This window comes from Vulpes vulpes, chromosome 5 (assembly GCF_048418805.1).
Source record: "Vulpes vulpes isolate BD-2025 chromosome 5, VulVul3, whole genome shotgun sequence".
In the NCBI taxonomy this organism is placed as follows: Eukaryota; Metazoa; Chordata; class Mammalia; order Carnivora; family Canidae; genus Vulpes; species Vulpes vulpes.
Genome location: NC_132784.1, coordinates 78,254,035 through 78,281,489, shown reverse-complemented (window position 1 = coordinate 78,281,489; position 27,455 = coordinate 78,254,035). Strand labels below are relative to the sequence as shown.

The window sequence follows — 27,455 nt, the reverse complement described above, 5'->3', positions numbered from 1 at the left end:
AAATATTATTCTACTTTTGATTCGTTTACAATCATTTAAAAGTATAAAAGCCATTCTTAGCTCAAAGCTCATTAAAAAGAAGTGCTGAGTTGAATTTGGCCCACAGCCCTTCATTTATCAACATCCTAAGGAATGTGGACTCCATGGATAGACAGAAACTGGGTCTTTGAATGCCTGTTGAACAGAGCCACTCACCAACCTGGAACACTCACCTTGAACTCATGCAAAAAAGAGGAAATCTGTCTTTAAGCTGCATTAGAGTTAAGTGTCTCTTGTGATGACAGATTAACAACTTACTTTAACTAACACGTAATCCATAACTCCTGACTAGCTAGGTTACTGCTCTGTCCCATAGTCCTCACCACTTTCCTTCTGAAAATCCAGACAAGAAAACTAGGTCCCCACCTGCCTCCTCACGGACCTTTCCAAGACCTGAGGGAAAAGACTCGGCCCAGAGCTCCCTTCACCTCCTTGTTCCGAAGACTGTAGATGAGGGGGTTGAGCATTGGTGTGACAATGGAGTAGAAGACAGACACTACCTTGTTGAAGTTGATGGAGGAGGCCACTTTGGTCCGGACATACATAAAGAAAAGAGTGCCATAAAAGAGGCTCACCACTGTCAGGTGAGCTGCACAAGTGGAAAAAGCCTTTCTGCGCTCAGCAGCCGAACGGATGTGCAGCAACGTCCAGACAATGTTGCCATAGGACACAGAAATGACTGTAGAGGAGACCAGGAGCACCATCAGAGAGACTAGGAAGTCTGTGGTCTCCTTCAGGGTGACATCTGAGCAGGACAAGGCTAGCAGTGGTGAGACATCACAGAAGAAGTGGTCGATGACATTGGGACCACAAAATGTCAGCTGGGACATGAGGTAGATAGGCAAAACAGGTGTGAGGAGGCCCACCAGCCAACAAGCAGCTGCCAGACGGATGCAGGTGCCCCATGACACCAAGGCCCCATATCGAAGAGGCATACAAATGGCCACATAGCGGTCATAGGCCATGGCAGCCAGTAGAAAACACTCAGTTGCCCCCAGGAAGGTAAAGATGAAGAGCTGGGATAGACAGCCAGTGTAGGAGATATTCTTGCCCCCATCTACCCCAATAAAACCAGCCAGCATCTTAGGCACCGTCACCGAAGTGTACCAAATTTCAAGGCAGGACAAGTGTGTCAGGAAGAAATACATGGGTCTGTGTAGCCGATGGTTCAAAGCCACCACCAAGATGATGGCCAAGTTCTCCACCAAGGTGAACAGGTACATGGTGAGAAAGACTGTAAAGAAGAGGAGGCGTGCTTCATGCACCCCAGCAAAGCCCACCATGACAAACTCTGTTACATGGGTCCAGTTTGGGGCATATGGCTGCATGGGTGTGAGCAAGAGTCAGGACACTCATAGCCTCATAGACGAAGACAATTCAAAGAGAATCAGTAAGGATGGTGCACAGAGACATCTTTCATTTTGGAAGAGGAAAACAAAGTCAAGACACTATTCCTGCCCTCGAAGAATATGCAGTCTGTGAGGAGCTCCAGAAAACAGACAACTTCAGTACAAAATTTCAAGTGCTGGATATGGATGGGGGTATCATTGGAGGATATAGCAGGGAAGCTTCCCTAGTCTGGAGGAATCAGAGAACACTTCCTAAAGGAAGTGTTGTCCCAACTGGAACCTGGAAGATAAGGATAAGCAACTGAGATAAAAGAGAAGAGAGCCCAGCAAGTATAACATCTCAGAGACCAGAGAGAACACCATGCATTTGGAAAACTTTAAGTAGATTCAGGTTACCATGGAAGTTAAAAGCTTGGCTTTCCGATCAAGCCTACCTACCTGGCTTTATTTTTTTTTAAGATTTTATTTATTTATTCATGAGAGACACAGAGAGAGGCAGAGACATAGGCAGAGGCAGAAGCAAGCTCCATGCAGGGAGCTCGACATGGGACTCAATTCCGGGACTCCAGGATCACGCTCTGGGCCAAAGGCAGGCACCAAACTGCTGAGCCACCCAGGCACCCCAACCTGGCTTTAAATACCAAAGAATTTAACTAATAGACCAGTAAAAATTTTTTTAAAGATTTTATTTATTTATTCATGAGAGACCAGAGAGAGGCAGAGACATAGGAAAAGGAAGAAGTAGGCTCCATGCAGGGAGCCTGATGTGGGACTCGATCCCAGGACCCTGGGATCACTCCCTGACCCAAAGGCAGATGCCCAACCACTGAGCCACCCAGGTGCCTAGTGAAATTCTTAAATAGATAATCCCTTTAATGCATTTAGCATCATGTTTAGGTCAATATATGGTAGAGAAAAATTTAAATGTTGACTTCTCCTGGGGTAGAGAATGTAGGGAAGAAGGCTCCTGTTGAACCTGAGGAACAGGCAAGGACATCATGAAGAGCAAGGAGCCAAGTGAAGGGAAAGGACAGAGCTGAACTTCAGTATGAGAACAACAGACAGCCTTGAGGAGCTTAAGAAGAGGAGCAAGCTAAGCTTTCTGCCCTTCATAAGGACCAAGTTTGCTGTGCCAATACAGCCATGGAGAGGATTAAGATGGGAGACAGAAAGCCAGGTAAGAATGTTTTGCAGGTGTAGCATGGGGTGATGACAGCCATAGGCCATAGGCATGGAGAGTGAACAGAGCTATTAAGAGACAGAATTGGGGGGGGAGGGGAATCTCTGTGTGGCTCAGAGGTTTAGCGCCTGCCTTCAGCCCAGGGCATGATCCGGGAATCCCAGGATCAAGTCCCACGTCGGGCTCCCTGCATGGAGCCTGCTTCTCCCTCTGCCTGTGTCTCTGCCTGTGTGTGTGTGTGTGTGTGTGTGTGTGTGTGTGTGTGATGAATAAATAAATAAAATCTTTAAAAAGAGAGAGAGACAGACAGAATCAGGGGCACCTGGGTGGCTCAGTGGTTGAACGTCTGCCTTTGGCTCAGGTCATGATCCCAGGGTCCTGGGATCGAGTCCTGCATCAGGCTGCTTGAAGGGAGCCTACTTCTCTCTCTGCCTGTGTGTGTGTCTCTCATGAATAACTAAATAAACTCTTTAAAAAAGAGAGACAGAATCAACAGGATTGTGTTTGACTCCAAGTTCCAACATCAACTTGAGATATGTGACCATGGGCAAATCACTAAAAATTCCTCTTCTAAAAGCAGATAATAAAAACGTTTTGGGAATGCAAGGTGGTGCAGCCACTGTGGAAAAAAGTATGGAGATTCTTCAAAAAATTAAAAATAGAACTACCCCACAATCCAATAATTCCACTACTGGGCATTTACCTACAGAAAACAGAAACACTAAATCAAAGAGATACATGCACCCCAATATTTATTGTGGGATCATCTACAATAGCCAAACTGCAGAAACAACCCAAGTGTCTATGGACAGATGAATGGATAACGAAGATGTGGTCTATATAGGCAATGGGATATTACTCAGCCATCAGAAAGGATGAAATCTTGCCATTTGCAACAACACAGATGAATCTAAAGAGTATAATGCTTAGTGAAATAAGTCAGTCAGAGACAAAGACCATATGATTTCACTCATATGTGGAATTTAAGAAACAAAGCAAATTAACAAAGGGGGGAAAAAGAGACAAACCAAGAAATAGATTCTTAACTACAAATAGCAATGGTTACCAGAGTACCGGGGGAAAGGTGGCTGAAATAGATAACGGGGATTCGGAGCGAACTTATCATGATGAGCACTGAGTGATGTATAGAACTGTTGAGTCATGATATTGGACACCTGAAACTAATATAACACTGCATGCTATCTACATTGGAATTTAAAATTTTTTTAAAAATAGTAATTTTTTAAATAAAAAAAAGGTGAATAAGATGAACAAGAAGTGAATAAAAATAAGAGAAATAAGATAAATCCCTATGTTATTTTAGATTAAATGAAAGAATATAATGTCTCCACTATACAGAAGTTTTTAAGCCCCAAATTCTTTCACAATCTTCTCATTAAAAAGTGGGGCCCATGGCCACTTGAACCTGGGCTTGGTGACTGCTTGACAACAGAGTAAGACAGAAGTGATGTTGTGACAGTTTCTAAGCCCAGGTCTTAAGAAACTGATTTCGCTCTCTCTGCTTCTTGGAATGCAGCCACCATAGTGTGAGGAAGCCCAAGGAGCCTGCAAGGAGCCCAGGTGGGCAGAAATTAAGTTCCCCCGCTCTCAGCCCTGGCTGAACTCCCACTGAGAGCCAGCACCAATGTGCCAGCCAGGTGACTGAGCCAGGTCCTGAGGAAATAGATCCTCAGCCCTAAACTGGGCTGGCCCAGCAGATACAGCCTTTCCTGCTGGGCCCTCCCCCACATTCCAGGTTTATGAGTTAAATAAAGGATTGTTGTGACTTTAAGCCATTAAGTTTGGGAGTGGCTTGATTAGCTGCGATACATAACTGACACAGTGACATCCTGGTTCTGTGATCTTGGGGGAATTAGTCACTATCTCCGACCCTCTGGCGGAAAAGGTATTAAGCTTTGCCTACACTCACAAATGCCTAAACTGGGATTTGAATTCAGTCTAAAAAGATCTCAAACCCTTGCTCCTTCCCCTAAGAAATGTAATTAAGGAAGTTCCTCTGACTTCAACATTCCATGATTTCCCGGCAATGAAAGCATGTAGAGATACATGGTCAGGAAAAGGTCAAAGTCCTCAGATTCCTGCATGCATCTGCCCCATGCCTAAGTCCGTTCTCCCATCTCCACAGCAAACGGTCTATAAACACGGGCTTCCTGGCCGAATCACTGCATTGCAACCCCAGATGCTTCATGCTTCTGCTTGGCTCTGGGACATTTCAGGACACAACCCCTGCATGTGAACCTCACTAATAGTGTAGCAGCTTAGAAGCAGTGCTTACCCTTGCTGGATGCCCTTCCTAACAGGTACTCGCCGCACATTCATGCCGTAGAAGCCTGACCTGACTTTATAACATTTGCTGTGTTCGAAACCTATAAGAGTTTGTGAACCCTGCCCTTGAAGCGCTCAGAGTCTTTCAGGGGAGATGGAGAAGTATCCAAGTGCTATCACAGCAACGTGATGAGTCCCTTTTCATGTATCTGAGAGAACAGAACAGGGACAGTTAGTCTGGCCCAGAAGGAAGATGGGATAGGTGAGCTCAAGAAAGAATTTCCCAACCACATCACAGCGAGGGACAAGATAATCCTTGACAGACAGATAATAATCCTAATAATCCAGGCTCAGCAGAGGACAGTGGGGTGGGCCTGCGAGGAGAGGTGTGAAAGATGAATCTGTGGGAGAGATTTGGGGTCCCCACGGAGGCAAAAGGTAGAGAGGGTAGGACCCCATCAGGCATCAGATGACTTGTCTTCTTACCGCAGGTCCACCACCTCCTAACCGAAATGCGATGAAAAAAAACCTAGATGGAGGTCAACATCCAACCCAACTGAATGGACTGCTGCTCATGGAATCACATAAACACGCCAGGGATGGGTTAAATGAGGAGAGCCTTCTGGGAAAGTTTCAGGAGGAGCCGAGCGTCCCCTCAGAGCACTCAAATCCTGTGTTGGTAGGAGAGGAGCCTCTCTCAGAGGAGGGAGCAGAGGATGTTTACCAAGCTCCTCCTGAGGGCCACATTCTGCTGGGCTTAGATCATCTCATTTCATCCCCACACCAAGGGTCCCGGGTTTCATGCAGTTGGAAAAACAAGCTCAGAGACAGCAAATAACTTGCATCAGATCAAAGAACTAGGACATGACAGAGATGGGATGCAAACCCCTGCCAGCCTAATGCAAGAGCCAGTGCTCCCTCCCCGGGCCTCGCCACTTCACTCTGCCAATTGCCTTTCGAAAGTGCTTTGACAGAGTCACTGAGGTTTTAAATATCAACCCATTTTTCAGTTGAAGAAATGGAGGCACACAGAATTCCCCTAAGGTCACACAGAGTAGGGGTGCCAAGGCCCTCCCTTGCATCCAGGCCCCCGCCCCACCTGTGAGGTCAACTCCCCTGCGCTCAGAGGCCCCGCTGGAGGAAGGCGCCGCAGGCTCTGGGACATGGGGGGCCCCAGCGAGGCTCCTGGCCTATTGATCCTGGCTTCCTCTCCAGGTTGAGAGAACTCAGCCAAGGGCAGCCACCAGGGAAGGGGATGGTCACAGGGGTCACACATTGGGCTGAATATGACTGAATACAGAGGCCACACAGGCCTCATTGGACGTCCTCAAAAGAAGGTGCTCCCTTGGCTAAGGTTTACCCTGACAAACACAGAGAAACCATGTTGAGGGCTCATGCAGGGGAATTCAGACTGCACTCCTGCAGCTGTTTGGGCAGCTCCATGGCCAGCTCCCCGTCTCCCCACTGTCTGCATCCGGCCTCTGGGACACCTGTCCTGGCCGTGAAAGGAACTGCGAAAAGAACTCACTAGCACACAGACAAAAATTTTGGAGACCGGCCACCATCCCCAGGTGAGGAGGCAGTGGGGACAGGCCAGCATTGCCATACCACCTCTACCATCAGAGGAGTGGGGCCCCCCTTGGGCACCATCGGGGATCAGCTCTAGTTTGGGAAAGTCACTTCACCTTGCTGAGCCTCTGGATTTCCCATCTTCACATGGAGCCACAATGCGCAGATCTGCAGGGCAGGTCTAGAGATGGAAGAAGGGGCGCCTGGGTGGCCCAGTCGGTTGAGGGGTTGAGTGTCTGCCTTCAGCTCAGGTCATGGTCCCACAATCCCGGGATGGAGCCCCGTATCCCATCCGGCTCCCTGCTCAGCAGGGAGCCAGCTTCTCCCTCTGCCTCGGCTGCTCCCCTTCCCAGTCCCCCTGCTCTCTCTCACTCTCTCCCTCTCAAATAAATAAAATCTTTTTAAAAAAAAATAAAATTAAAAAATAAAGCTGGAAGGAAACACCATGAAGTGGCATTCAGGGCCTGGCTCTTTATTGCCTTTGTTCCTTCTGCCTGTGTGGCTTCCACCAGCACCTCCTTCAATTCCTCCAATTCTCAACGTAGAACCATTTTCACAGGCAGCCTGTTCTGACCTCCTGCTTGCCTTGCTTGACATTTTTGTCACAGCCTCGCTATCATCTGTTAGACATTTATTTGTTTGGCTATAACACCACACACACATACGCACGCACGCACACACCGCTCCTTGAAGACAGTGCCTTTGTCCACGACTATGTTGCCACTGCCAAAAGGCGTCACTAGGATGTCATCTGCATGCAATAAATTATGATGTAAGAAAGGAATGAGTACATGCTCTGAGCGTCCTGAGCCGGACGTGCTGTTTCCTTTCCACCTTCAGCCACTGGTCTCAGGGCAACAAGAAAGCAAGGAAGCTCACCAGTACTTCCCAAAGGAAGCGCCCTCCAGGGTGGGTGTGGATGTCCACGCAGCCCTCCTGCCCACCAGCCCAAGACCTGAGATGCCTGTGAGGATGAGGTCTGCGTATGTGGACCACCGGCCTGTGGACACAGCAAATGGAATTGATCCTACATATAATTTCCTTTTCTTAGCTACTGAACTTATCTTTAAACTTCCTGACAAACTGTTCTGTGTCAGCTCGTCTCAAACTCTGCTCCACGAAGTCCTTGATGGATGACCTCTGGTGCCAGGTAGCTGTGAGGGGAAGAAAGGGACCCAGCCTGTGGGGCCACCATGAGCCTCGCTCCAAGCAGCTGGTGGGCCGCAGAGTCCAGATGGGACTGCAGCCCCATCTGACCCCACAGCCCAGCATCTTTCCACTATACCACCTCCCCAGGGGTTAGCCTTCCTAACACCAAACCCGGGCAATTAACTGAGAGCTTCTCACATCATTCTGGTAACTTCGGTACTGAGTAGCTTCTAATCTTTAAATGGGATGTTACCTGCCTTTCCGGTCTCCCAGGACGTCATGTGCACCGGTGAGATAATGGATGTGCAGGCTCTTTGAACACTAACAGTTCTCTCCAGGAAGACCTTATTATCTGGCTTCCATTGCTCACGGATTGCGTGATTACTGCCGAGTTTCAGGAAACGCAAAGCCTAGGGGATGGCAGTCTCGGGGGGGACCTGGGGACGTCCTCGAAGCCGCAGCTGATTAACAAGCAAACTGATCTGTTTAGATTGTCAGTTAATGTGAGGTGACTTGAAGGGGCAGATGGACAAGAAGGGGAACTTAAAAACCCCAAAAGTCTCTTGGCACCCCTACTCTGTGTGACCTTAGGGAATTCTGTGTGCCTCCATTTCTTCTATTGGAAAATGGGTTGATATTAAAAACCTCAGTGACTCTGTCGAAGAACTTTCAAAAGAAGAAACGAGATGGCAAAGTGGGACAAGTCTAAAGAAAGGATTGGGCTATACTGAAGTCAGGAGTCCTTAACTGTAGGGACACCCAGGGGGCTCAGTGGGTCGAGCGTCAGACTCTTGATTTCAGCTCAGATCAGGATCTCAGGGTCGTGAGAGTGGAGCCCCCCGTTGGGCTCTGTGCTGAGTGTGGAGCCTGCTGAAGATTCTCTCTCTCCCTCTCCCTCCGCCTCTCCCTGCCTCTCATGCTCTCCTTCTCTCTCAAAATAAAAGAAAAAAGGAAAAATAGATCCTTCCTTTAGACTTGGTGCCTCTCTGGGAGATGACAGTCTTACCAGCACACCTTCTGCCTGCTCTCCGAGTCTGAGCTTCGAGTTTCCAGCTTTGGTGTAAACCACAAGCTAAAGAGCTTCTCTCCAGGTGCCTCTCAAGAGCCACTCACCTGCACTCTGCTACTTTCCCTTCTCTCCCCTGGGGGGAAGACAAAGGGTCAAAGCACTCAGAACCCTGGGGCTGGTGGAAAATGCAGGGGAGGGCCCTCATTGTGGGACAGAGACCCCCACATTCAAGGGTCGCAGCTTATCTGAACCTATGGGCAAGAGCAGAGATCCATTAGCAGCTGAACCAGAAAAGGAAGAAACGAGAGATGTCACTGGCTATAAAATGACTCCTACCCCCCCATATGTGCCTCCTACACCCCAGGGGTCTCCCATGGGATCCTGTCTCCACAGAGGTTTGAAGCACTCAGACAGCAAAGGAGAGAAGATAATAAATCATGGAAAACCCTGCCCCAGGAGGTGTGCAGAAGTTCCAGGGAAGTCCCAAGTTTGTAGACGAGCTGGACAAGCACCCTGGAGGATGAGGGGCCAGCCAAGGAGGATTTCACGCCAGCTAGACTCTTTGCCAAGGTCCAGTATAGAGGGAAATGAAATCTTGAGACTTCCACATTTATCAAGGATGCAATAAAGCCTTCCTTCTTGAGAAAGGGTCAGCTATTCCCCACCCACCCACCTGCCCTTTATCCCCACTTGGGGAAAATCTACAATGACAACAATGGACCTTGCCTCCTAGCTGCCCCGAGCCGGGCTCTGTGCCCTGCAGATGTGAAACACCCAGCCTCACTCCTTAAGCAGCTCATGGTCCAATAAATGCAGTGACGAAGGCTCACTTCTCTCTAGAACGTTCACGATGCCAAATTGCCTTCCTTCCAAAGAACTTCCTTCAGAGCACTTGATGATTATCTGCAGGCTGAGTAATCTTTCTCTCCAAAAAGGAACTATGACATCATTTCACTATAAAGCAAAAGGAACACCAGCGGTGTGATCTTCTTCTGATGGTGGGAGGCAGCTGAGCCAAAGCTAACAGCACCCTGCAGGCGACTGGCCCTTAATGTATCCTACACATGCAGGATTGTTCCTCTTTGTGTCATACAACTGCATCAGCCTAAATGCTTCAGGGGCAGATAGCTTGTGCCTCCAAATAAATGACAAAGCTCCTTGATGGCAGGGCCATGTCTTACATTTAGCTGCATCCCCCTGGAACTCAGTACGGTGTAGCTCCATGTGAAACATCATAGACACGGATTTGAATCCACATGGATGGATGGATTACCTTGAGCAAGTCAGGCCCTTCAAGCCTGTTTTCTCATTAATAGAGTTGGGAAGATAATACGACCTGACAAGGATGTGGTTAGAGACAAATGACATAACGAGAGTGAAGAGCTCCCTCGCCTAACAGTGGACACGAGGCAGTTATGCTCTAGAACTTTGGGCCGCTCAAGGCAGAGAGGACATTGAACAGTGTCACACCTGTGTCCCTACTGCATGGAAAATTTCCAGCTCTGACCCAATTTGACCCAATCTGACAGAGACTCTTCCTCCCCAAAAATGCAAAGAAAAAAAAAGTCCTCTCCGGCGCTGACCTCTGAGGCCGATCCAAAGCATCTGGGAAGACCACCGTGCCAGCAGGCCGAGGGAATTCGGGAGGAAAGAACTACCTGGAAGGCTGAGGAGACAAGAGGCCAAACCTCTGCTGTCAAACTCCAGCCCCGCTGGTTCCCATCTTTCTCCTCCTCCCGTCTCTCCCTTGGGAACATTATGTCTTCTGCCAGCAATTCTCTGCTTTTACAGTGTAAACCAATCCAGCCCTGCAGTATGTCCCAGTTTTACACCATAGAAGTCCAAAATTGAGCAATTAAAGGCAGGATTCTCCTCTGTGAGGGCAATAAAAGAGGCTTTGGATGATCAGATTCCTTTTATTTTCCTCTTGCTCAAAGAATCAAATATCCCAGCCCAGAAACCAGGACAGAGAGGAGGATGAGCAGGATCAGGGTTCTGATGAAGGAACAGGAACCCAGACCAGAGGGAAAAGCTGAGGGGCTTCACCATTCCTCCGAGAAGGGATGTGAAAGCACTGCTTGTACTTTTACATAGCATCGTGATGAAGTATACAAAATTGTATACAGTCATTATTCCAGAAGAGAGGATCAATTTTCAGCCTTAAAAACATCCAGACACAAAGTCTGGCCTGGTATTCTTGCAGGTGTTCTTTTTAATGCATTTTGATCATGAAATAATTCCAATATATACACAAGAAGAAACATAATAACTTTATACCCACTAACCAGCTTGACAATTTTTGACATTTATTATAGGCTGAATGTTTGCATCTCCCCCAATTCACATGTTAAATCCTAATGCCCATTGTGATGGTATTAGGAGAGGTCTTTGGGAATATGGTTATAAGGATGAAACCCCTATGAATGGGATCAGTGCCCTTATAAAAAGGACTCCAGAGAGCTCTCTCGCCCTCTTTCCACCACTGGAAGATACAAGAATTTGGCAGTCTGCAACCCAAAAGAGAATTCTTACTGGAACCCATTCGTGCTGGCTCCCTGACCTCAGAATTCTAGCCCCTAGAACCTCGAGAAATAAATCTCTACTGTTTATAAACCACCCAGTAAATGGAATTCTGTTACAGCAGCCTAAACTAGGAGAGCAACATTTATTAAGCTTTTTAAAAAAAATACAATTAATGATAGATACATGATAGGTAGGTAAATCGATAGATCGATAGATAAAAACAATGCAGGTACAGTTGAGGGTCTCCTTTTATCCATGTCTGTCCCATTACCTTCACCCCCTCCTCACAATTAATGAATATCATATATTGGGTATTATCTCATTCAGGCATGATTTATACCATTTGTTATCCATAAACATTGTTTTGTTTTGCGTGCCTTTAAAATGTATCTAGATGGTATCAAGCTCCATATATCACTTTGTATTTGGCTTTTTTCATAGAATAGTGTTTTCTTTTTTTTTTTTTTAAGATTTTATTTATTTATTCATGAGAGACACAGAGAGAGAGAGAGGCAGAGACACAGGCAGAGAGAGAAGCAGGCTCCATGCAGGAAGCCCTATGTGGGACTCGATCCCGTGACTCCAGGATCAGGCCCTGGACCAAAGGCAGGCGCTCAACCACTGAGCCACCCAGGTGTCCCTAGAATAGTGTTTTCAATATTTTTTGTTATACTCGCATCTCTAGTTCATTCATTTTAACTTCTGTGTATATTCTGTTGTGTTAAAAAAATGTCTTATTCATTCTCTTGCTGGGGAGCATTTAAACTGTTTTTTCTTTTTGCTATTCCTAACAACGAACATTTTTATACATATCATTGTGCACCACTGCCAAAGGCTTCTAGGGGAGTGAGTGGTTCTCAAAGTGTGATCCCACCGACAGCAATAGCATCACCAGGACCGTGTCAGAATGCAAAGCCTCAGCCCTGGCCCCAGACCAGCTGCATTAGAAACTCTGGAAGTGGGGCCCAGCAAGGTGTGCTTTCATGAGCCCTCCAGGTGATTCTGAGACACGCTGAAGTTTAAGAACTGCTTTTCTAGGATGTACACCTAAATGAGCATTTCCCACTTCACCAAATAATATCAAATTGCTCCCTAAAGAGGTCGTACCAACCATATTCCCACCAGCCGTGCCTCATAGAAGGCCAGCACAAGGTCAGTATGGCCTCTTAAAGTTGTGACTGTCTAAGGATTAGGCATCAGGTCAAATGCATATTTTTTATATATTTATTTTGGAGACAGAGCACCCAAGAGCTGTGTGGGGGAGGTGCAGAGGGAGAAAATCCAAGCAGATTCCCCTCTTAAGCACAGAGCCTGACAAAGGGCTCCATCCCAGGACCCTGAGATCATGACCTGAGCAGAAATCGAGAGTCAGATGTTTAACCGACTGAGCTACCCGGGTGCCCCAGGTCAAATGCAGATTGGTCATATGGCCTTCCTCCGCTGTGCATCTTATTTCTTCATGTTTCTATTGAGCAGGTTATTGTTTTAAATGATTTATAGGAATTCTGTGTATTTTCCAAATATGTCTACTTTCTTATACAGTGTTTTCCCAGGGTTTAACTCTGTGTATGCAGCATCTTTAGGTTTTCCTGATATGGTTTGTGCTTTTGTACCTTATATTCTAAAAATATTTAGATTTTGCTTTTTGCACTTCAGTCTGTAATGCAAGTGGACTGGATCTTTGTGTAAGCTGTGAAATAGACATCTAATTTTAGTTTGCTTCCATATTGAGCACATCCTTCCCCGTTACCTGATGTCATTTCGGTCATATAACCAGAAGGACATTCGAACTAGTTAACAACCTCTTGGGTGCCAATCAAGCTTTTTTTCTTAATATTACTTACTTACATACTTTCCCTTTATTTCTTAATGAGTCCTACTGGAGATTATCTCTTTCATTATTTCCCTTTTCTTCTTTTTTCAGAGAACAAGCTTTTAGTTTTGTGTCCCAATTTCCAATTTCATTTATTTCTTCCATATTTATTATTTCTTTCCTTCTACCTTCATATGTAGTTTACTGTTCTTCTAGTTGAATACTACTCATGTATATTCATTTTTCTTGTTTATAATAAATGCAATTAGGCCACATATTTTCCTCTGAACACCACTTTAGCTACATCACACAATTTTTTGTCTTAGTACATTTATTATTGTTCAGCTGTAATTTTTTATTATGGCATTTATTTATCTTTATTTAGAGTTCTTCATAATTGCGTCCTTAAGTTTCACAATTAGTGGAAAGAGGGAGAAGATAGGGGTATTAATTTATCATTTAAATTATTTCTAATTTAATTATGTGGTGATGTATTGTGGTCAGTATGATATCAATTATTTAAAGTTGTTGGGGATCCCTCAGTGGCTTAGGGGATAAGTGCCTGCCTTCAGCCCAGGGCATGATCCTCCAAGATCAAGTCCCACATCAGGCTCCCTGCATGGAGCCTGCTTCTCCCTCTGCCTGTGTCTCTGCCTCTCTCTCTCTCTCTCTCTCTCTCTCTCTCTCTCTCTCTCTGTCTCAAATAAATAAATAAATAAATAAATAAATAAATTTTTAAAATCATTTTAAGTTGTTGAAATTGCCTTTTTGACCTCATGATCAAATTTTACAAAGATTCTATCTATACCTGAAAAGGCTATCCATGTACTTGTTGTGCACAAAGTTTTTAGATACATACACATATATATTAGATCACACTTGCTAATTTTATTATCCAAAGCCACTATATCCTTCCTAATTTGTGTCTGCTTGATTTATGAGTTGTGTCAGTTCCCTGCTGTGGCTTTTTGACTTTCTTCCTATAATTCTTCAATGTTCACTCTATTTATTATTATATTATAACATAAGAGATTACATCAGAAACATGCAATTTCATAATTGTGTGTGGTTACATTTAATATTTTGTGGTTACTCTCTTTATCCCCATTAATGTTTTTGCCATAAGATCTACTTTGTTCTTTTTTTTAAGGTTTATTTGTTTGAGAGAGAGAGTGTGTGTGCACATGTAGTTGGCGGAGGGGCAAAGGGAGAGAGAGAATCTCAAGCAGACTCCCTGATGAGCACAGAGCCTCATGTGGGACTCGATCCCACGACCCTGAAATTATGACCTGAGCTGAAATCAAGAGTTGGCGCTTAATAGGCTGAGCAACGCAGGCGCCCCAAGATATACCTTGTCTTATGTTAATTTGCTACACTTTTTTGTTAGTATTTATATTACACATCTTTTTCCGTTCTTTGATTTTTGGCCTGTGTGTGTGTGTGTGTGTGTGTACACTTGGTGTTTTATAGGAAGCATAGAGCTGCATTTTAGTTTTATCTGATTGCTTCTCTCTTTTAATAGGCAAATTTAACCCATTTCCATTCTTTATAATTGAATAGTTTAAACTTAATTATATTATTTCGTCCTTTCTGTTTACCTTCTTTTTCTTCCTTTCTGTCTTATTTTGCTTGATAATGTTTAATCTCTTCTGATTTGGAAGCTGTAAGTCTTATTTTAATGGATACTCTGAACTTTCTGACCTATGTGCTTAACCGTAAATTGTCTCACAAAGTCTGCAGTTATTTAATTCCTTTTGACTTCAATAAATCCCTAATGTCCTTTAAGTACCTCCCACCTTGAATAGCTTCCCTACCTTGTAATTCTTGTTTTATAAACCAGTAAAAATAATTTTTAGACTCTAATCATTACTTAACATTTTCAACACATTTTCTCAATCTCTGCACTCAGCCGAACAAGTCATTCAATTTAGAAGTTGATGGGATGAAGAGCTGGTTGGAGGATACCTGCTTCTTGCATTCCACCTTTCCCTTCTGTTTTTGCTTTTCTATTCTGAAGCAAAATTTTAATAATCTTTTAGTGAGGATCTATGTGTGGTAATGTGGTTAGTCTTTGTATGTCTAAAAATGTTATTTAAACCACCCTCTTGAATAAATGTATTCTAAAATATATGTGCATATGTCTCCATCACATATCTATCCTGTGTGATACAAACGTATAGGTATCACATGTTAGCACTGCAGGTGGGAGAGGAGATCTAAAGTTAGAACTGCTTCTCCAACAGCTGTCACTCAATCTTTTTGTTGAGCCCTTCTTTTGCTCCAAGTCCAGAGGCTTCTGGTATTACTAGTTTCTGAGACTTAGAGGGTTCTCAGCATGAATCAGATTTTTTTCAGCTTTCTGATACCACAATGATTTCAAGGCCTGGCTGTCCCAAGTTCACACTCATCAGTTATCACTCATTCATCTCCCTTCTCAAAATACTGGTGCCACTGCCTCTCCACCTATCTTTCCCTTTCTTGTTAGTTTGTTTCTTCTTTTCTCTTTCATCTCTTTGTTGTAATTTTACTATGCTTTAGAAAGGGGGTGAAGCAGGGACGCCTGGGTAGTTTAGTCAGATAAGCATCCAACTCTTGATTTTGGCTCAGGCTGTCATCTCAGGGTTGTGAAGCCAAGCCACATGTTGAGCCCTGCATTGGGCTCCATGCTCAGCAAGGAGTCAGTTTGAAGACTCCCTCTCTCTCTCCCTCTCTCCCTCTGCGCCTCTCCCTACTCTCTCCCTCTCTCTCTTTCTCTAAAATAAATAAGAAAGGAAGGAAGGAAGGAAGGAAGGAAGGAAGGAAGGAAGGAAGGAAGAAAAGAAAAGAAAAGAAAAGAAAAGAAAAGAAAAGAAAAGAAAAGAAAAGAAAAGAAAAGAAAAAAAAGAAAAGAAAAGAGAAAAGAAAGAAAAGAAAAGAAAAGAAAAGAAAAGAAAAGAAAAGAAAAGAAAAGAAAAGAAAAAAAGAAAAGTAACTTTAGATACATATGGCCAAATAGCCATTGTCAAATAGCCATTGTAACTCAAAACCCCATATTTTTTATTTCATTGTCAAATGTCAATTTTTTATGTTCAGATGTTCTAACTGGCCTTTTTTCATATCTCTCCATTCTGATTTTCAGCCTATTTCCCCATATTTTTTTAATTACTTCAATGAAGTTTTTATTTCATTTATTTCTTAAAATAATGAGTGTATTTACTTTAAAGCTTTGTCCAAGTGTTCAGTAAAATCAATTACATCTAAAGCAAATTCATGTTCTGATTGTTGGTTTATTGACTGCTCTTCTCAGTATAAACTTTTTTGTAAGATTTTTTATTTATTTATTTATGAGGGGGGGGGAAGGGGAGGAGCAGAAGCAGAGGGAGAAGCTAGACTCCCCACTCAGTGGAGAGCCAGACGTGGGACTGGATCCCAGGATACTGAGATCATGACCTGAGCTGAAGGCAGACACTTAACCGACTGAGCCATCCAGGTGTCCCTCAGAATAACTTTTTATCCATCCATTTTTCACTTGATTTACAGTCTCACTGGGATATGAGGTAGTGTGTTTCAGATCTCTCTCTCTCTCTGTGTGTCTCTCTCCTCCTCCTCCTCCTCCTCCTCCTCCTCCTCTTCCTCCTCCATTCTCCTTTACCACCATATTCAGTTATCCTGTTGAGCAGCTTTGGGGGTCCCCATTCAAAATCCTAGCCTAGGAAGGGCAGCAAGAGGGACTGTCTTGCAGAGCCAATGGGCTGTGGCCAGCCCAGACTGGGTCAAGGGAAAGCTTGACTCAGCACTTGGTCACAAGCCTGTTTCATCCTTCTCTCCCAGCCTGGAGCTGGATATGAGCCATTCCTCCTTCAGCATTTTGCAGCACGTTTATTTCTAGCCTTCTACCCCAGGGATGGGGGATAAGGAATGAATACCACGCTAGGGCAGGGCTTCAGTCAGTGAGCCTATCCTTGCTTCCCCGTTTCACATGGAATACTTTTTTTTGAGAGAGAGTGAGAGGGTGAGGGAGCAAGAGTGGTGGGGGTGCGGGCAGTGCACTGAGGGAGAGAGGGAGAGAGAGAATCTCAAGCACCTCCATGCTCAGCGCTGAGCCTGATGTTGGGCTCAGTCTCACGACCCTGAGATCATGACCTGAGCTAAAATCAAGAGTCTGATGCTTAACCAACTGACCCACCCAGGTGCCCCTCACAGGGAATACATTTGACTCAGGTACCACCACTGACTGCCTCTGCATCTAAAACCCTGCAAGTCCACCCACCCTTTCAGCCCAGATTGCTATTTGTGTTTTTCTGTGCCAGCTTGGATCTTCAAAAATGCTTGTCTTGTATTTAAAGCCTAATTATGCCTTCTTCTGTTTTTTCTTTTTGTTTTATTCAGTACTGCTGTGTTTCTGGAGCAGAGGGATTCTTGAAACATGAACTCCATCTTGATCTGGAGGTCATGAAGTTCTCTTAAAGCTAGATAGTAGGATTGTGTATATCTCAACTGTGGTCAAAATTTGGATGCCCAAAGTGGTTAGACCAAGTCATCTGTGGTGATGAATGCCCCCTCAGCCTGGCTGAATTTTGTCTCCATCTGTGACATATTCCTAAAGCCCCAGGCAGTCAAATCTAAATATTAACTGAATCTATTCTGAAGATTCATAATTCAAACAGTAATAGAATGGAAATCAATAGAATTGAAATAAAGGTTTGAAGTTACCTCATTTTAGAAAAATCAATTCCTATGATACATAACTATAGAACCTTACAGGGTTATAGAGAGAGGACTCAAGGGGAACGGACACTTAGGACACGTCTTAGTATGCATCTTAGCACGTGTCTTAAATCCATTAGGATGCACCTGGTATCAGGACATACTACAAAGGGGCCAGAGATCCATTGGGTATAGAGGTCTTTAGAGGATCAACAGGAAGAGAGAAACAAAAGTGAACAGGAAATGACCCTCTGGCCAACAGGAGGAAAGGATTAAAAACAGAAAAAGATGATTATCACCAGTGAAATGAAGTTTCCCTCCCTTCCAGTAACCTGCACCCTGTACACAATAAACAAGGAATTACTAACATAAATCCACAAGCTTTGTAAATGCAGAGAAACTACTAGGAAGACAATCTATTCCTAGATCTTCTGGAATGTATTAGTACATTCTGTGAGGGCTGGGATTTGTCTGTGTTGTTCATAGATGCCTGCCTTGGGCACTGTGAGCATTTAATAATCGTGGAATGGAAGAACAGATGAAAGTGCTCAGAAAATGTTTGTTGTGGCACATCCCAACGCGAGCCTCTGTGAAAACGAATTTATACTGTGGATACAGAGGAGGCCGCAAATCAGCAGAGGACGTAATCTCTCAGCCTCCAAGTTTCAGTGTAACTCGAATGCAAAAAGGAAAGAATCAAACCAAATAAACGTTTGTCCAACACTGGCCAGGGGGAGGATCAGAGCAGGAGCATTCTCTCTGTACTTCAGTTTTCTTCCTTGTAAGAGGCTTAGCAGCCCTTCCTATGGTGTATTTATGAGGAGTCCTTGGGATTATGCATGCACAGCCACCAGCACAGAGCTGGTACATGCATTAGGGTACTCTAACGCATACACCCTATATATGAAGCATGTACTCTAACGTCACAGTTGCTGCTCTTAAACATTAATCAGTGACGATATTTACTAGTCCGGACAGGTGTTCTCAGCACCTGGGAGTCAGAGAAGAGAGGGCAAAGGAGAGCCTCCACCAGCACACACCGGGTTCACTGCGGGACCTTGTCACTTGTCGTAAGGGAGGAAGTCAGGAGAGGGCAGCAAAGAGCTGCGGGGCTGGATGGCAAGAGGCGCCTTCCTCTCTGGGAGGTTCTCCCCCCCAGGAATGCCGGATAAGCCCTGAAACCCAGCCAGGAGTCCAGGCCCTGGCACCGGAATTCTGGTTCAGCCACTGGCTTGCGGTGTGACCTTGGATAAGACACGTAACCTCTCTAGCCGTCATTTCTCAATCTCTAAAAAAAAGATGTTATATTTTAAGAAATCTTTAACTATTCTTAGTTATTTGTCTTTTTGTATAAATTTCCATAAAATTTGTCAAGTGCTACCAAAAAAAAAAAAGATAATTAGGTCTTAAGACTGTTGTGAAGTGTAAAAAAATTGGAAGAACCATGGAATTCTTCAGTGGAGTTGCCTGAGAGGACACAAACACACACACACACAGACACACACACACACACACACACACACACACACCTGCGCGCCTGCCCTAAACCAGAAGCAGGAGACAAGAAAAGAGCTGACTTTGGGAATTACATAAATATGTTTCTGGTGGTGGTGTTTTTAACAATAAAACATATGTCATAACCAAAATACAGGTACCACTCCTGATGGTACACGTGCTCTTTGACCCTCCAACACATGCAGCCTGAAAAGTAACTGAGGCGAGACACGTGCTTTTTGTTCCCCAAATGCCACTTATTTTCCTCCTTCCTGGACACATGGAAGACTGGTTCTGGCCGATAACATGTGAGAAAAAGAGATGTCTGTCACTTGCAGGCTGAAGCCGTAGAAAGCCTCTGTGTGACCCTCCAGCTTTTCTCGTCTTCTACCAGCCGGAGCATTTCTTGACGATATGCTTTGGAGACTTAATAAGAGTGAGGGAAAAAAAGAAAAAACTGTTGTTTTAAGACAGATATTTGGTATCTATATGTTATTGCAGCATAGCTGAGGGTATTCTAGTAGAGTAACAGATGGAGGGGAGGGGATGTTTAAAAAGGAAGCACATGTAGCAATATTAACCTAATGAGATAAAACTTGAGGCCAAAAAAACCCAACCAATTTTATGATGTCATTTTCTTTTCTTTCTTTCTTTCTTTCTTTCTTTCTTTCTTTCTTTCTTTCTTTCTTCTTTCTTTCTTTCTTTCTTCTTTCTTTCTTTCTTTTTCTGAGAGAGAGAGAGAGAGAGAGAGAGAAAGTAAGTGCTAGCAGGGAGACGGCCAGGGAGAGAGAATCTCAAGCAAGCTCCACACTCAGCACAGAGCCTGATGTGGAACTTGGTCCTGAGATCACGACCTGAGCTGAAATCAAGAGTTGGATGCTCAACTGACGGAGTCACCCAGATGCCCCTTGCAATGTCATTTTCTATTGGGTAAAGACATGTGCCACCAAGAAGATATGCCATGATGCTTTATGAATTCACACATATAAGTTCAAAATTTTATCAAGAAATTCCATTTAAAATGTCAAAAAAAATGACTTCCCTGAAAGGAGAGTCACAGAGGAAGCCATTGAAGAGGCTTGAGCAGAGAAAGGGCATGGTATGACTTGGGTTCCAAAAGGACTGCTCCAGCTGTTGAATTTTTCAAAATACACTACAAAGGGACAAAGGCAGAAGCAGGGAGACTACTTAGGAGACTACTGCAATCATCCAGATAAAAAGTCTCAGTGGCTTGAACCAGAAGAGTAGAGAGAGGGGTGATAAGAAGTGGTCAGGTGCTGGACACATTTGGAAAGGACAGACAGTAGCAATTCCTGGCAAACTGGGAGTCTTTGGCTTATGGATCATATTTAAAGCAATATTAGACCACGAAAATATGCTAGAGTAGGTTAGGTGAAGAGTAGTGGGAAGTACTAAGAAGAAAGTCTGAAAACTGCACCCTGGGTACATCTACATGAGTCTGGGAAGAGGAGGAGGAACTCACAAGAGAGACAGAGAAGGAGCAGCCAATGGTAGAAAGAAAACTGGGCAGTGAGCCATGTGAGTGCCACGCAAAGAATGTGTCTCCGGGAATCCAGTATTGTCAACTGTGTCAAACACCGCCAATACGTTACGTAAGATAAAAGCTGAATTCATCATTGGATTAGTAACACGGAGGCCATTAAAGATCTTGAAAAGAACTGTTTTTGGTATTGTAGTAGGAGTGAAAGCTTCTTGGAATGGGCTCAAGGGAAAATGAGAGAAGGATTAAAGACAGTGGACGACTACTAAGGGAAATGTGGCTATAAACTGATGCAGAAAAATAGGGCAACAGTTGGAGGGGAACATGGGCTTTAAAGAAGGTTTTTCAGGCAGGAGAAATAACCAAATGCTTGTGTGCTATTTGCATGTTTGTTTATCCTTTAATGTATAATGAGAGACTCCGTGTCCCTTTCCATCCCTTGGTTCCCAGACCACTGACCCACAGAGTGAAAGAACGTTGGTGCCTAAGTGGCTCAGCAGGTGAAGGGATTCACTTTTGGTTCTCACTCAGGTCATGATCTCAGGGTTGTGAGATTGAGCCCTGTGTTGGGCTCTGTGCTCAGGTCAGCGTCTACTTGAGACTTTCTCTCCCTCTCTCTCCACCCTTCCTCTTCCCCTCCCCTGCTTACTTGCTCTCGCTCTCTCTCGCTCTCTCTCAAATAAATAAATAAATCTTTTTTAAAAAAAATGAAGAACATGATAAGCTCGTGATGCCTTCAAAGAAGACACCACATCCCGTATGACTTAGCCACAAGGATGGAGCTGTCTTCAAGCCCTCATTGTGAACAGGAACCATGAGGCTACTCGGGGATACATGAGGCCATGTGAGAGATTGCCACCTCATTAGCATACTGCTTTTTAATTATTTTTTTCTTATCAAAGGACTTCATTATGCAGTTTACCACGAGGCTTTATAACAAGGAAAAGCTACCCTGCTCCACTCCTCCCTACTCCCAGTCTCCACACCCCAAAGCGATCACTTTCAACTCCTTCATTTGTTTATCGTGTTTACTGCCCTATTTCTAGGTCACATGGTTACGGTTTATTTTGTTTTTCAAGATTTTAACTCTTGATTTCGTAAGAAAGAAAACAAGGGTTTAGTTGTTTTAATTCACACACCACACCTATATTTCTATATCCCTTCTAGATTATTCTCTTAATAAAGTTATGTCAAGTTTTTTTCGTTAAATTAAAATTTAATGCATACATTATTGGCTATAAAAATGTTATTCATGGCTGAGTCATTTGGTATGTTAAGATTGCATACCCTTTCTCATATGACTTTCTGTTTTTCTTCAATTAATCATTGCCTTAGTTTTCCATGCACTTAGTTTTCTATTCACCTATAATGGACACATACTCAAACTATCCCCAAACCATTTCCAAAAAGAACTAAAAACCCGTCTCCAACACTAAGTAAATACAAGTAAATACACTAAGGTAATTCACTAATCCAAAGACACATCTCCAGGGGCCTTACACACTCTTGCTCCTTTCTTGGCTGACTGCCCTCTTGATCTGAGGCACAGTTGTCATTCTAGGACTACCTCAGGTTACATACTCTTTTACCTTCTCTCTTCTTTAGATTCTCCGTTCTCTGGCTCCTCCTCTCTCTTGGTTTATTTTGCTGTGTGTGTGTGTGTGTGTGTGTGTGTGTGTGTGTGTGTGTGTGTAAGCTTCCTGAGACAGGATGCATATGAGGTATATTTTAATGACCTGGCAGGTCTGAGCTATTCTCTATTTTATCATCACATTAGTTCAATAGTTTGTCTAAGTGAAAATCAAGGTTGGTGATCACCTTCTCTGTCTTTTGAACATTGTACCCCACTGTCTTCTGATTTCCAGGGCTCCTGCTGAGAAGTCCAAATACTGTTCTGGTTCTTACCTTTTAGTTGTCGGCTCTTTTTGCTCACTGGAAATTTTATAGGACCTTCTCTTATCCCTACAATCTGAAATTTTATGATTATGTGCCTTGAGACAATTCTGTCCTCATTTGTTTTCCCAAACACTCAGTTAACTTCTAAACTCTGGAAATTTGTGTCTTTTAGTCCGAGAAATTTTTCTTTCTCGTTTCTGTTATAATCTTTTCCCCTCCAATTTTTCGTTCTTTCTGGGATTTATATTCATCAGATTTTAAAACTCTTTGATCTCGTTTTCTTCTGTTTTCTCTATTATTTTCCATTATTTTATTCTACATTTATTTGAGGAGAATTTCCCAATGATATTTTGCAAGTCTATTGAATTTTTAAATTTTCTTCACTTCTTTTTTTTAAGATTTTATTTATTTATTTGGAAGGAGGAAGGGGGCAGAGGGAGTGGGACAAAGAGACTCCACTGACGAGGGAGCTTGATGTGGGGCTCGACTCTAGGACCCTGGGATCATGACCTGAGCCCAAGGCAGATGCCCAACTGACTGAGCCACCGAGGCACCCTTGAATTTTTAAATTTTCTTCTCACACTATTAATATTTCAGTATCTTTCCTGCTCTTCTTGTTATAGTACCATGTTCCTGTTTATGGATACAGTTTTTCAATTAGAAATATTTGTTAGGAAAAAATAAAAATAAATAAAAATTAAAATTAAAAAAAGAAATATTTGTTAGGCACTTGCCTTGTGAGTACTGGTGATAGAAAAATGAACAAGACAGAGTGTCTGCTCTCATAGGGCTTACATTCAACTGGGAGTGACAGAGTAAACAACTAACAGATAAACTATATGATATCAGGAGATGATAGTGCTACAAAAACATAATAATTAAAATAAGAAATGGAAATAAAAAGTGATGGGGAGTGGCTCTTTCACACACCCTGTCTCAGCCCTCATCTGTATTCATTACAGTGTTTGGAGTTGACATCTGCACTCTATACTCCGTTTCCTCTGAGTTCCTTTTCTGGTTCTTGGCTTTGATCTTGTCTTTCATTCTAGTGTCTTTCCCCAAAAAGCCTTGGCTGTCCACTCATATTTAAGAGTGAGTCACAGCTCAACATGCCTGGGAAGGGCTTCTTGGCTCATAGGTTCCACCAAAGGTCAGTTGAGAGAGACACTGACCTCCTGGGATGTGAACTATGAATAGCACTGTCATTCTGGTTTGTGGTGCCCAGAGAGGACTGTTCTGCACCCTGCTTGTCAGCTGTGAGCCTGGCCACCAGCATTCTAGGAGTCAAGTGGGATTAACCAGGCTAGTGAAACTCTTAAGAGATTTTGGCACCATAGACTGCCCTCAACTATGTGTGGATCCCCAAATCTAAAAGCTCTGGGGTTCAATTTCTCTCAAGTAAAAAAGTTGCCCCAGTCTTCTGTTGGGGCAAGGTAAGGAATCTGGGGTACAACCACTCTTCATTTGGACTTTCAATTGACTTCTTGTTTTTAGCACCAGTCTTCCCCTGCTTCTAGAGATAGCGTCGCATCTCCAGCTCAGGAGTCTTTAGGGACTTTTCACATTAACTAATGTCTTGTTGGCTTCTCCCTGCCCTTTTCAGGGGCTTAAGAATCATTTGTCTTCATTAGTTTTTCTCAACTACTCTGCTCTCTCATGCTCATTTTGTCCTTACGGGTTCATCCCTTTTATTTTTCTTTTGCTGATATTTCAGTACATTCATACAAAGGAAGACATGTAAAATCAAATTATCAGCCAGTCCCCTCATTTAACCAGAGTAATTCTTCTGTGGCAGCCACTCTTAATTGCTGCTGATTTTTTTAAAAGAATAAAATAAAATAACAATTTCTGAAATGTCATCAGTGTTTGTAGTCTGAATTCATTGCCAGACAAAGCAGGAAAAATGTAATCCAACACAGAGAGGTTCAGCCTCATAGGATGGAGCCTTCAGATTAACTGTCAAAAATAAGTCAGAGAAGGGGTGCCTGAGTGGCTCAGTCCATTAAGCATCAGCCTCTTTGTCTCAGCCCAGGTCTTGATCTCAGAGTCGTGAGTTCAAGCCCTACATCAGACTTTATGCTGGGTGTAGAGCCTATTTTTTTTAAAAATAGAATAAAATAAAGTAAAATAAAATAACTCAGAGACAATTTGCCTGAGCCTTGAAGGTTTCATCACATCTAGATATACACCAAATCAACTTCACAGGCTTGTAACCTGTCCAACCACAGAGGATCCCATGCTCAGAGGCTTCCACACTTGGCTAAAAGCTCTACAGTCACCATCTTGAAATTCTTAATAATTTTTAAGCAAGGGGCCCAACATTTTCATTTTGTCTGGGACCCACCAATCACATGGCCACCCCTGTAGCCAGTCCTGGATATGCATGAGGCACAGACAATCTGTGAAGACAGTTTTGCCAACCCAGGGCAAGAGCAGGATGTGTAAAGGCGAAGGCCACCAAGTTCACAAGGGAAAACGGCTGTCTGGTTTAAACAATTCATTATCTTGACAGTTCAGAACTGACTGGTAAGAGAGCTCAGCTCAGGCCCATTGTTGAATCTCCAAGCCCGTCTTGGATTTTTAGAAATTGTGTTGACCCGTCAGATCCATTCAATTGGACACAAATAAGACGTGTGAGTCACCCAGACAGAAGCAGTCACAAGTTCACCACCAGGCTGTTTCTCTGCTGATTCTGAACAGTCTTCTGAGAAGCAGTGGCTGTGGTTTCTTTCCCTGTGGCCTGGCCACATGCATCTATCTACCATCCAGTAATGTCTCATGCTCTCGACACTCAGGATCTTGCATGGATAAGACTGCATGCACATGCCCAGGGTCCAGCAGAAATACCACTGCTCCTGAATAGCTATTCCCCCTCCTTCCTTACTTACAGAGCACTAATATTTGTGTGTGTGGCAGGCACATGCCAAGCTGAAAACTCTCTTACAGGTAGCCCTGACTTTTGGCCAATGTAGCTCAAGTGGATTAAGCTATGGATTATGTCACTCCATTGCCTCTGGCTTTTCTGGAAATGTTTTATTCTCCTGACATATGGATTATCCCTTCTTTTGCATCTTGACCTCATTTCTGCTACCTGGATTTCTGAAGTGATAGCTGGAGCCACAACAAGCCACTCAACAAACATTTAGTTAGTGAGTATTTGCTCTGTGCCAGGCTCTCTTTCCAGACTGCGGGGAGAGTGTGATGACAGGAGCAAAATCCCTGCCCTGATGGTACATACACTCCAGTGGACCATCTGGCAACCCAAAGAGAAGCAAAGAGAGTCACATAGGCCTCAGCTTTGACATTTCTTCCATTTCTTTCTTTCTTTTTATTTTTTTAAAGACTTTATTCTTAAGTCATCTCTACACCCAACATGAGGCTCAAACCTACATCCTCAAATCAAGAGTCCCATGCTCCTACTGAGCCAGCCAAGCGCCCTAGCTTCGATATTTCTGAGCCCCTGAACAAAAGATAGGGACTTAATCAAGAAAAATAAATTTTATTCAGTCCCTGAGGGCTACTTAAGGAATAAGGCATAAGGGATATTAGAAATAGCTTTGACAGGACAAATAAGAATTGTGATTTCTTTTGGAACCCTAATTAGAAGTAAAATAAAAATTTTAAATATATATTCATATGTGTTTATAATGTATATGTGTGTGAGAGAGAGTGTAGGTATCCTTTTTTCAGGGAAAAAAATAGGCAAATTAAACATGGGAAAATGTTATCATGAATCTGAGTGAAGGCTATCTCCTTGTTTATTATATCATTCTCTTTATTATATTATAATCATATTTTTATACTATTATTTGATTTTTCCAAATAAGAAGGGGGAGGGAATTGGTGATTTGCTTGGATCATGTAGGAGAGCACACAGTCTTCCTATGAATAAGGTATTTTTAAAAAAATGAAGGGCAAGCCCAAGCATCCATGTGGAGAGGAGGTGCTCGAGCCCCCTTTGGGCCTCTTTTTCTGGATTGTGTGGAGGAGTTTGCCAGTCCTATTGTGAGAGGTGCCTGCTTTGGAGACAGCCTTTCAGGCCACTGCTGCCCAGGGTGCCTGACGACCGAGACAGAGCCCCTTTCCAAACTCCAGGCCGGCTGTCTGTCCCTGCTTACCAGGGAAAGGCCCTGCGGCTGCTGGCATGTATCCTGAGACTTGCTCTCCTACCAACAGTCCAGTCCAGCCAAGCAGCCAGGTTGTGGGATGGAGATGTAGAATGCCCCCACCACCACCTGCTCCTAGCACCATTCACCAAAAATAATTCGACACTCACGTCATGTCGGTTGGCAACAACAGGGCACCACCAACTGTGGAATGCTGCCTCTCAAATCCAAAGAGGCGTACCGTGATGTAATGTAGGGCGAAAGAAGCAAGTTGCAGAAGAGTATTTCAGACCAATCCCACACATGCTAGAGAGAAAGGAGGGATGGAGAGAAAGGGGACCCTGGGGAGAAGCGGGAAGGGAGGGGAGGGGAGGGGATGAGGTGACTAGAGGAAGAGGGGAGGAGAGGGGGGAAAAGAAATAAACAAAAGAAAACCTCTATTTGGATGTCTGTACATATATACTTAGGCATATACACGCTTATAGAAAAATCCAGAAAGATATACATTGAGTGGTCAGTCTTAGGGGAAAAAAGAGTGGTTATTCTTAGAGTCTATCTAAAGGTAAAGGTGAGGGGTACCTGAGTGGCTCAGTGATTGAGCATCTCTGCCTTTGGCTCAGGTCATGATCCCGGGGTCCTGGGATGGAGTCCTGCATCAGGCTCCCTGCGGGGAGACTTCTCCCTCTGCCGATGCCTCTGCCTCTCTCTGTGTGTCTCTCATGAATACATAAATAAAATCTTAAAAAAAAAAAAAAAGGAAAGATGAGACTCTTTTTTTTCCTAATTTTTCCTGCATGTTGTATAAACTTCCTGAATTACTCTAACTACTCTTGTACTTTTTTCTAACGAAGACAA

At 43.7% G+C, this 27,455-nt stretch overlaps 1 protein-coding gene and 1 long non-coding RNA gene across 3 annotated transcripts; both read right to left on the bottom strand.

The window, feature by feature from the left end:
- Positions 1-413: 413 nt before the first annotated feature.
- OR6Q1 (olfactory receptor family 6 subfamily Q member 1) lies at positions 414-1,367 on the bottom strand. The gene has a single exon (XM_026012905.2). It carries the CDS (start codon positions 1,365-1,367, stop codon positions 414-416), a length of 954 nt encoding a protein of 317 aa, XP_025868690.2.
- Positions 1,368-19,176: 17,809 nt separating this feature from the next.
- On the bottom strand, positions 19,177-27,455 carry LOC140598927 (uncharacterized). 2 transcript variants are annotated; one of them, XR_012001453.1, is made up of 3 exons: positions 27,180-27,455; positions 19,679-19,823; positions 19,177-19,523 (listed from the first exon to the last, which is right to left on the bottom strand). It is a non-coding gene; the product is annotated as an uncharacterized lncRNA (long non-coding RNA). The 2 variants fall into 2 exon arrangements; XR_012001452.1 differs by having other exon boundaries at positions 19,177-19,823.